Source organism: Rhipicephalus sanguineus, chromosome 2, assembly GCF_013339695.2.
Source record: "Rhipicephalus sanguineus isolate Rsan-2018 chromosome 2, BIME_Rsan_1.4, whole genome shotgun sequence".
In the NCBI taxonomy this organism is placed as follows: Eukaryota; Metazoa; Arthropoda; class Arachnida; order Ixodida; family Ixodidae; genus Rhipicephalus; species Rhipicephalus sanguineus.
In genome coordinates, this window is record NC_051177.1 from 21,180,357 (window position 1) to 21,191,463 (window position 11,107).

An 11,107-nucleotide genomic window follows, 5' to 3' on the forward strand; every position below is an offset into this window, starting at 1 on the left:
CTTTGAGCCTACTTTTATCATTTTGTAGCTATATGGACTCTTTTTTGCTTTGCCTCAATATTGCACTATTACATAATATTCAAACAAGTAATTGCAGTGAATCAAGCATATAGCACTATCTTCTATATTGTTCTTCATTCTCTTAATCGAACCTCCTTGACCTTATTTGCATTTTTAAAGGTAACGCTAGAAAGATTGCAGACCGCAAGCACAGTATATATGACCACCCAGTTTGCCTAATCCCTTGTCGCTCTTTACTGAATTGAACTCGAGTTTCGAGCAGGGAGGTGGGGATGCAGCAGGCGGGGGAGTATTATGCTTGAGAGGCTTCTTGGCAACTTGTCGCATAACTACGGAGTACAATACCAGTAAACTAGAAGAAAATAAGAAGAAGAAAACTGAGAGTATGAAACAGACAAAGCGACAGAAACGACGCTTGACAGCGAGCCAAGGCAGAAAAGGGCCCAAGCTAGGATAAGACGAACTCATGAAAGCGGCCTGTAGGGCAAGTTGGTACATTCTTTCGTACTACAATGCTACTCGTGGGTTCCCTTGTTTCCTTTCCATTTTCCAGGCATTCTACCACGCAATAATGAGCGTACATCTATTCGATAGTTTCACGATCACTTGTAGAACTTATTTCCATGTCTACATGCGAAATTACGCGTGTCCAGACGACCGTATAGGTGGGCGTACCCGATGTTTACCCACAGCACGCCTGACTCAAGTTTGTCTTATGCTTTGTCAACTCGACTTACGAAATGTATGTCGTTGGATGTGACAAATGTGTTTATCATCGGAGGTAATTGTTAAGGTTGGAAAGCGGCGATAAGGCTCTATTCTGACAGAACGAAACACCGCATTGTCACATTCCAAATGCTTCTATATTCTGTTTGGTTCGATTTTCTTTCCAATGCAATGCTTTTCTATATGGCAAATGCAACAACGTGTGGCATGTGCAGTTAATTTCTGTATATACGTACATTCGTCAATCTTCCCACGAATCGTGAACCGTTGATAAGGGTTAGCAATAAAGCATGAATTATGAAAATAACGTTTCCAGCAATGAAGTCATTATCTGGACAAGCACTCTGAATCACCGTAGCTGTAATAAGCGGTAGTTACTATATTCACTGGGAAGATACAAATACTTAAATCTTTACGCGTCGGGGTTCTCTCTAAACAACACTTCCTCATTTTGGCGAAAAACTTATTCTGCAGGAGGCTGCTTTGAGTGAATGTCAATATAAAAGTACGCTTAGAAATCGTCAGGTCGTTTTCTACGAAATCGAGCAAGACACAAATAAGTAGAATAAATGTAAAATATAGAACGCGACTCGTAGCATTAAATATATGGAGGCGTTATACCAAGCTTTCTGTGACGTTTCAGTTTTTGCTAAGTTTTATTCCGAATGTTAGTGCGCTTGGCGTGCGCATGGAAACTTATATATTAAATTTTTTGTTGCGAACAATACAAAGAAACACAGATAAAAATAAAAGAGGAGTATTTTATCATAACTGCTGAAAACCACCTTGTTCTTGGCCAATCGAAAGTAGCCATTGTTGAGAAATACGAACAAGCTTAGGCAAAAAAAAACCCGGAAAAACGCCATTCATAAATAGAGAGCCCAAGAAAATAACCCACGAAGTAAATTGATAATATGTTAACAACATTACAAGCATCAAGAGACGTTAACTTCCAATTCATATGCATGCTGGCCTCCTTTATTCTACATCTAGGAGCGCTGGAACTTCTTTGATGATCCTCCAGGAGGCTGCGCTGTCCTCTTTGGTCATCAGACGTCTCCTTGAACGAACTTTATTCCGCGAATTCCAATATGTATCTAAAGGAAGAAGACGGGCTCTTTTTTATTTTAGTTTGCCTGAACCAGAGCATCTTTCGCACGAACGTTTATCTTTAGTTGATACTTTATCACGTACATATAAATTTTTTTGGGAGCGCCGAAAAATAGTTATTCTTCTTTACTTGTGCGGCGAATGCAAACACATCGCTAGCTGCAACAAAGAAAGAAATCAGTTTCCGGTAAAAAAATAATTTCTGAACTGTTTACAGAAATTTGTTGATATTTAGGAAACGAAACAGCTTTGGGCGGCTTAATGAGTAGTTGCGCCTGGAACCAGTCAGCATACGCAGACCAAACGGGGCTATGAACAAACTATGGGGAAAAGTCCGCCTGCGTGGAGCGTCTTTATTTTTTATTGTTCTAATGTATTCTTGTTATATTTACGATGTGAAAGAACACTGGCTCGCGAAAAGTAAGCAACCGGAAACCAAGATACGCCAAAGGCAGTTTGAATTAGAAGCACTGTTCATCCAAGAAATGACAACGAGATAAAAAAAAAAAGGGCCGCACAGAACAGGAAGTTGGAGACAGAGGAAACGAACATTCTGCAAGGTAGTCGAATCAACGTGAAAGACAAGAAAAGTCCCGGAAACTAGGAGGAAGTGCGCCAGCACAGCAGGTGCAACCTTTGCTGCGCTGCGCTTTTTGGTGGCTGCACACACCGGCTGTCGCAGATCGCCTCTCCAAGCAAAGCGGCCTGATTTATTGGGGGGATTTATGCGAACGCCTGCCACGCGCTCTCCTCGTCCACCGTCGCCTCTTTTGGTGCTCATCAGGGCTGCAGAGCTGGGCACAGATCGTAAACGACGGCGGCTCAACCTGCAAGCTTCGACCTGCTTGCTTGTTCGATACAGAAGACAGCGGAGGAAAGATGCGATGGCCTTCGCAGCTGCCATAAACTTGGCCTCGAGCAACAGGAACGGTGCCACCTCGTCTTTTTACCGCGTGGAGGTCTTTTGTTGTCGAGCCGCGCTGTTCTGCGGTGCACAACGTACACGTAAAGAAACACACGGCAACTCAGAGGGCTATCCCAGCAGCAAAAAACAAAGCTCTCATTTAGCCCAACTCGGCTACTTTGGCTCTAGTCCGAGCCAGGAAAAACGAGTGACCGTAAAGGCGCACCTGAAGGAGAGAAGCAATAACGGAGTAAAATATACGGGCTGCCTCATTGATGTTCTAAAACAAAGGCAGCCCTTATTTTGTTCCTCATTCCATAAATCAGCGCTCACGATCTTGACGTTCCATGTCAAACATAGAAGGTACAGTAAACGCAACTAAACTCGTAGTTTTTCTTAATATCCAACACTTGCCTTTATCACAGGTATAGCAAAGGCAGGTGAGTCAATATTCAACATTTTACTTCTGAATATTAAAGTTCCGTTGGCAGGTAGTACCGAGCTCCTAGGAAGACAGGTCAAGACATGACAAATCCAACTCCAGATTTGCCACCTTGAGTGCACATTTAAAATTACATGATTCTTAAATAGGATAAAAGATCGTTAGGCATTACGCTTTCGTCCGTGAGTAGCCAGGACAAGGCATAGTAGAAAAAACAGCGAATTGGGCAAGCTGTTAAACGCGAAGCATTTCTTAAAGAACCTTTGTCACTTTGAGCGTTTCTATCTATCTATCTATCTATCTATCTATCTATCTATCTATCTATCTATCTATCTATCTATCTATCTATCTATCTATCTATCTATCTATCTATCTATCTATCTATCTATCTATCTATCTATCTATCTATCTATCTATCTATCTATCTGTCTGTCTGTCTGTCTGTCTCTATCTATCTATCTATCTATCTATCTATCTATCTATCTATCTATCTATCTATCTATCTATCTATCTATCTATCTATCTATCTATCTATCTATCTATCTATCTGTCTGTCTGTCTGTCTGTCTGTCTGTCTGTCTGTCTGTCTGTCTCTATCTATCTATCTATCTATCTATCTATCTATCTATCTATCTATCTATCTATCTATCTATCTATCTATCTATCTATCTATCTATCTATCTATCTATCTATCTATCTATCTATCTATCTATCTATCTATCTATCTATCTATCTATCTATCTATCTATCTATCTATGATCGCCTCCTTGGTGTATACCAATTCTGGCATGAGACGGTGAGAGGATCTTACGAATCGAGGGTCGCGGGATCGAATCCCGGCCGCGGCGGCTGCATTTTCGATGTAGGCGAAAGTGTTTGAGCCCCGTGTGCTTAGATTTAGGTGCACGTTAAAGAACCCCAGGTGGTCGAAATTTCCGGAGCCCTCCACTGCGGCGTCTCTCATAATCATATCGTGGTTTTGGAACGTTAGATCCCAAATATTATTATTATTAGGATTAGACGAATATGTCTGTCGTGTCATGACATGAATAACGTGAACGTAGGGTACGTCGTCAAAACTGTCGTATACGTCGTTAAAACCTTTCCTCCAGACACGTGTGGCACAAACCTGCTTACCACTGGGCGCGGTGTACGGGTATGCGCCACAGGTAACTGACAGTTTATATCTACCCAGGGGCGGCGAGAACAGACATTGGTAATTTAAATGCGAGAGCTTTAAGAAAAACCGACATCGGCAGCGTTGAGCCGACGAATGGAAAGAATAGATATTAAGATCCCAGCAGGAAGCAAACCCAAGAAACCTGCGTGGAAATCAGGTATTCTGCCACAGAGCCACGCCAGGTATGCAAACTGGTTTGGAAAAACAGGCTATGCAGGCGTAATGTTGCTACAACGTCCATTGTGGTTGTGGTGCTGGCAATCTAATTTTACAAGAAAGCAATAAACACCATATACATATATGCCCCTACGATGCAGGCGTCATATTAGATTAACGTCTGTGGTGCCAGTGCTGGCTCCGCTTTTATAGCAATCGAAAAAACGTTACATTTGTATTCCTATTATTCAGCAAGCTACATTGAATCATTACTCGACCCCAGACGAATATATTAACGAAAGTTACGATGATGTTCACATGATCCCACCATAAAGTGCACTTAGTTTCGATAATACTGACGTATGCACTCTAACGCGAGGGCTGACGTTACGGTGCACCATCAGTTACCCTTTAAACGCCAGTGTTTTCGGCGTGCCTGGTAAGCCCACGATGTGCACACAGCTACTACACTTACAAAAACACGTCAATCCACCTCGTAACGCTTGGCTCAAAGGCATAAAAGACAGCAAAGAAGTACTCGCTGACTGCTTTGCATGAAACCGATTCCCACAACGCGTGGGATCTGCCGAATTGAAAAAAAAAATATGTTTAATTCCAGCGCAAGGGACAACAACAAAAGAAAACGCTGCTTTGCCGCCCTTATTTTTCGATGTCCCAAGAAGGCAATTTAGTTTATCGCAACAGCATCCTAACACGCTCCCTTGTAAACAGGCACTGTTGGGGGACAAAGGACAGGAAGTAACCAGGTGAAGTCGGGTTAATTGGAGTCCTGTAATTAGTGAACAACTCTCGTGATGGAGTAATTTGGGACAGTGGTCGCCTTTCGATGGAAAGCTGAAACGGTGGATCTGCACCTAAGTTTTACCTTGTTATTCTGTTGATTTCCCGACTTCGATTTTGCAATAAGGGCAGCAAGGAGTTTTTATAAGCTGAGTTTTCTACATAGTGCTACATTTTACAGCGAAAGCTGTTATGAGATCATTTCACCGGCCGTTTTTGGCGCCGTAGTTGTCCGCCGCCGCCGCCGCCGGTGTCCGTAACCAGTATCGATCGAAATAAGAAAAAAAACGAAATAAGAAAAAAATTCCAGGATGGAACGAGGTTCGAACCTGGGCCCTCTGCGTGGGAGCCCAGTATTCAACCTCTGAGCCATGCCGGTGCTTTTTTTTTTTCTTTCTTTCATGGTATTTATTACAAATGTGTGTAACTAGCATACATAGCGAACAAAATATTCAAGGCGGTCTCTACCAGCGTGCAAGCGATACACAGAAGCCCTAAAAGGGTATTAAAGCTATACATTTCATGAAGAGTGGATACCAGTCCGGTTGAAACTCTAATTGTTTGTAAAAGTCTTTTAGCTGAAGAGCCATTTGAATGAGATGCAACCGCGATGATACCATGGGTTCCGCATGTCTGTCTAGCATGCGAGTTTTCCATAAACTGTGCATACCCATTAGTAATAGCATGTCAACAGGAATAGAATGGCTTTTGGGTGGCATGAGATAACGTATGCTATACGAATTTAAATCGAGTTGTTTTTTAAAAGCCCTTTGTAGAACGTCCCAGAAGAGTATGGCGTCTTTACAGCTGATGAAGCAATGTTCTATAGTTTCCGGAACTTCACAGAGGCGACAGTTAACTGAAGATACAAAGATGCCTTTGCTGCTTAACCAGGTCTTCACAGGCAGCGTCTGTGTATGCACTTTGTAGAAGAATGTCTTGGATGTTGGTGAAATAGACATTTTCTTCACACGCACAAGCACGTCGTGTCCAGGCAATCCAGCATATAGTGAGCGGTACAAAGGTGCAGGAAACAACATATCTAATATGGCATTATATAGATCTTTTCGTGAACTAGAGAATAAATAGTCATTAGAGAATCTTACTGTCAAAAACCGCACTGATTCATACACTTCACGCATGAATCCTTGCAAATAGGGAGGCGAGGCACAATTAGCAGATACCACTAAACTTGGTAAAACATCGACGAGATTCACTTGTAAAAATGTTCGAAGCAGCGGATGATCGCAGTCCCGAAAATAGAAAAAACGGGACACCAATTGTCTAATAAAGAGATGCACCAACCCAAGACCACCTGCACAAACTGGTCTAAAAACATTGTCACGCCTCATCGGTTCGTAACTTGATGACCAAATAAAGGTAGCAAAGATTCGGTGAAACTTCTGAATGTAAACCCTGGAACAATGTAGTATTTGCAGTACGTAGAATAATTTTGTTGCCAGGAATAGATTGCATGCTTTAGCTCTGCCAAAAATTGAGAGGTTATGGGGAATAAACGTTTGGGCGTAACGCTTTAGGCTGGGTACACGTTCTTTCCAATAATGTGCGCTTGACTTATATGCATCCAATGGAACGCCAAGGTATTTCGGTGGCACACAAGACCATGCAATACCCTCGAAATTCGTTGGTTTATAAGCCCACGGGCCAAACCACAGTCCTAAACTTTTAGCAAAGTTCATTCGTGCACCAGAAATGGTTCCGAATTCCCGAATAGTGGACACCACTGTTGTTATGCTGGAAATGTCTGTACAAAAAAAAACGCCAGGTCATCTGCATACGCTAATACTTTCACCTCATTTCCATAAACACTGAAACCATGAACATTGCAAGATCGAATCACGCTTAAGCACAGTGGTTCCAAATAGAGGGCAAAAAGCAGTGGCGACAACGGACAGCCTTGCTTCACAGAAGAGTGAATCGACACAGGTTTTGACAGGTGGCCATTAACAATAAACGAGTTGAACAATCACTGTAGCATAGTTTTATACCTTTGAATATAGTGGAACCAATGTTAGCATGGTCTAAAAGAGAAAATAGAAAGGAATGACGAACCCGATCAAACGCCTTCGCTAAATCTACTTGTAACACTGCCAGTTGGTCATACGAGTGGGAAGAATGTTCCAATACTGTGCGGGCAATGTGTATGTTGGTTTGTATTGAACGACCTTTCAGGCCGCAGGTCTGGTGGGCGCCAATAAGAATTGACATTGCAAATTGTAGTCTGTTTGATAGTATTTTTGCAAAAATTTTATAGTCAACGTTACACAGTGTAATCGGTCTGTAGCCGTCAACATGACGAAGCTTTTCTCTATCTGAGTATTTCGGAATTAGGACGGTGTGGCTTCTTGTAAAAGATTGAGGAAGGGTCCCCAGATTCAAACTCTGCGTGAAAATGTCCAGCAGTACCGGGCACAGTAAGGATTTAAAGGTTTTGTAAAACTCGCGCGACATTCCGTCGGGTCCTGGCGTTTTCGACATCGGTAACTGGTCAACGGCGAGTTCTATTTCTTTTAAAGTGATAGGCCCACTAATAGACTCACACTCTTCGTCAGATAAAGGAGTCACAAATGACAGAAACTGCGTTACGAGATCTTCATTCTGTTTTTCATAGGAATCACTGAACAATGCTTTGTAATAAGCTTCAAATTCTGTCATGATTTCACTTGTATTAGTTACCAATGACCCTTGCGAATATAAATCTGGTATAAATTTGCTTTTTGCGTTGCGGCATTCATCGAGTAAGGCTTGACGTGTGGGTTCCTCTGAATGCAAAGTACGAGTATTGCGTGATCGAACACGGGCACCTCTGTAGCGTAAGGTGTCGTACCTCTGGAGTGCGCATTTGGCATTAGCGATTTCGTCTGTGTAACAACCAGGCGCCTCACATTCAAATTCATATAAGTTTTCAAGATTCTTTAGTAACATCTTTTGTTCTAACCTTCTGTAAAAGCCCCGCACTGATCCGATTTCGATAGCTACTGTCCGAACTTCTTGTTTGAAGAATTCCCAAGAGGCAAACAAAGGCATGTCAGCCGACAAGCAACGCCTCAGGGCTACGCGCACGCGAACAGTAAATTCCTGGTCACTCACAATTGAAGAGTTGAGTTTCCAGAGTGCCCACTGCGGTCTGAAATTTGATCGAGTGTTATGACCAATCTGCCCCACAACAATGCAGTGATCTGAGAACGAAATAGGCTCCGTTTTGCATGACAGGTCACGAGAAATAAGAGGCGCTGAAACATAAATGCGATCAATTCTGGTGTGAGTACTACCCTTTGCATGTGTATATGAGGGTAATCTATTCATTGCTCCTATGTCAACAAGTCCCGCATTTTGAACTATCAGAGATAGCACTTCAGCACTCTTATCGCTGCGGCTAAACCCAGTACGATCATACGGACTGCAAACACAGTTGAAATCACCCATGAGCAGAATGTTACGGTCAGGATCTAGCAAAGTGGCCAAGCTTTCAAAGAAATTAGTGCGCCGCGGTGCATCATTGAAGGCATATACATTGATTAGGCGCCACGGCAAACCATACAGCATAAAGTCGCATTGTATAAGCCGCCCCTCTGCGTCAACATTATAAGCAACAGAAGAATAAGGTAAACTCTTCCTAAGAAACAAAAGGCAGCCCGCCGATAGGCCTACAGCGTGTGAAACAATTACATCAAATACGGAGAGATATGGCCGCAAGGCCCTCTCCGTATCCACTTCACTCTCGATCTTCGTTTCTTGAACGGCGACGAAGTCAAGGTGATGGCTGAACAGCAACCGGCGGAGCTGCACCTGCTTCTGCTTGGATCGAAGTCCACATACGTTGATCGTTGCAAAAGAGCTGCATACGCCGGTCTGGTGGGGAAGGGGCGCGTGAATGCTCCCCGTTACCGCCACCAGGCCTCCTTGATCTTGAACGTCTGCACTTTCCTGCATGCTTTGATGATCTCCGACGTCGTGATTGTCTTGGGCCAACCGCCGAATCACTTTCCTCACTCGTCTCAGGGTTTGACGATGCAGGGCGCTTACTTATGGAAACATCGACGGATTCTCGCACATCGGCACTAGTTAGCTTCTCACGTGGCGTTTCTACATCAGCATTACTGCTGGGGCTTTCCTTTTGTGTCAAGACTGACTCATGTGCAGGTACCGCTTCCTTCTCTCCGCTGTCTGTCGCATCTACGGTGTTTGACGCTTGTTTAGATTTCTCCGCTCCAGCACAGTCACTAGCTGCGTCTTTGTCAACAGCACAGGGCTCAGCGACGGCAGCACATGGAAGGTCTCCCGTTGCATCGAGGACTTCCGTAGCGTCCATGATATGTTCTGGAAACGCATCTTCAGGTGGTCGCATGCGATGTCGTAATTTATTGGCATACGTCGCCACACATTCTTCAGCCGTATGTCCAAACCGCCGACAATCATCGCAGCGTGGTGTCCTGCAGTGTCGACGAATATGTCCTACTTTGTTGCAACGAAGGCATAAAGGTGGCCTGCCGGGAATCAGCACTAGGCTTTGTAGACCACAAACTGAGAGTAGGTGCGGGATGTCGGAGACACGGACTCCGTCACCAAGTGCCAGTACAACGTCTCGGTTAAGGGTCCTCATCTGTTCCATTTCTGACACCCTCCAAGTTTCCGCTGAAATCGACTTGATCTTTCCGAAAGGCTGAAAGGCTTCGTGCACATAAATATCTTCCAGGCGTTCAGGGAGCCATAACAGCTTCATTTTAACTTCCGTGGGTTCAGGGTCTATAACGACGCATCTTCGTCCTCGAACAAAGAATTCACCACAGGTTACTATCTTCACTTTAGATAGCGCAGTCCTGCAAGTCACCATCCAGACATGTGACATTTGAAACTGTCCGATCGAGGTTATATCAGCAAGATCTATGATATTCCGGAGGGCATCTCGAAAGTCCTGCGCTCGGTATGGACGGCCAGCAAGGTCTGCATGCAGGAAAACGGAGTCAGCGACGAGCTTACCAGTAGGAAGACGGGGCAGGACGATACGGTAGTCATTACTGCTGGTAGAAACCTGGGCAGTACCTCGGCTTGAAGCCGATTGATCCTTTGTAGCGGAGAACATCAAAAACACGACCGTTCCAAACGGCGTCTTCGTCTTTCTCCGCCATGCCGGTGCTTGAAACTGCTTTGAAAAAAGGTCCTATAGATGCTTCATGTCGGGAAGGAACCACATTATCATATGCATATATGCATTATCATATAGGACCTTTTTTCAAAGCAGTTTCAAGCGCCATGCCGGTGCTTGAAACTGCTTTGAAAAAAGGTCCTATAGAGGCTTCATGTCGGGAAGGAACCACATTATCATATGCAATATAGCGTGGTAGAAGAGTAAAATAAGCACCAAGCGTCGTACAACGCGAATTCTGTAACCAGGCGTCACACAATACGAATTGCGCAACGAGTAGGTTGTGAAATGCTTCCAACCCATTACAAAGATCTCTGCCATAATTCTTCGTCGTCATCAGGCACAGCATCAACAAAGTGCGCATAATGCCTTATATGCGTTTAGCAGGTACCACGGATCTCCGCAAAATGGCGAAAAATGGCACAGTGCACTGTGCCATTTTTCGTAGGGCAGCAGGCATGCCTGCTGCCCTACTTCTCAAACATTAGAATGATTTAGAGCGTAGTGGGTTTCTCGCAAGTGCACTTGTATTGGTTGCCAAGGAAGCTATAAGCGCAGATCCATTTCCTCGGGGTCTCAGTAAAATTACAATGCTTTATA

General features: G+C 43.8%; 1 protein-coding gene across 1 annotated transcript; it reads right to left on the reverse strand.

Moving 5' to 3' along the window:
• Positions 1-8,752: 8,752 nt before the first annotated feature.
• On the reverse strand, positions 8,753-10,444 carry LOC119381081 (uncharacterized). The gene is made up of 2 exons (XM_037649068.2): positions 9,509-10,444; positions 8,753-8,761 (listed from the first exon to the last, which is right to left on the reverse strand). Exons 1-2 carry the CDS (start codon positions 10,442-10,444, stop codon positions 8,753-8,755), a joined length of 945 nt encoding a protein of 314 aa, XP_037504996.1.
• Between the last annotated feature and the right edge of the window lie 663 nt (positions 10,445-11,107).

Excerpts from the sequence above, each read along its gene's own strand:
- LOC119381081 (XM_037649068.2), bottom strand. The coding sequence starts at position 10,444 with ATGTTCTCCGCTACAAAGGATCAATCGGCTTCAAGCCGAGGTACTGCC.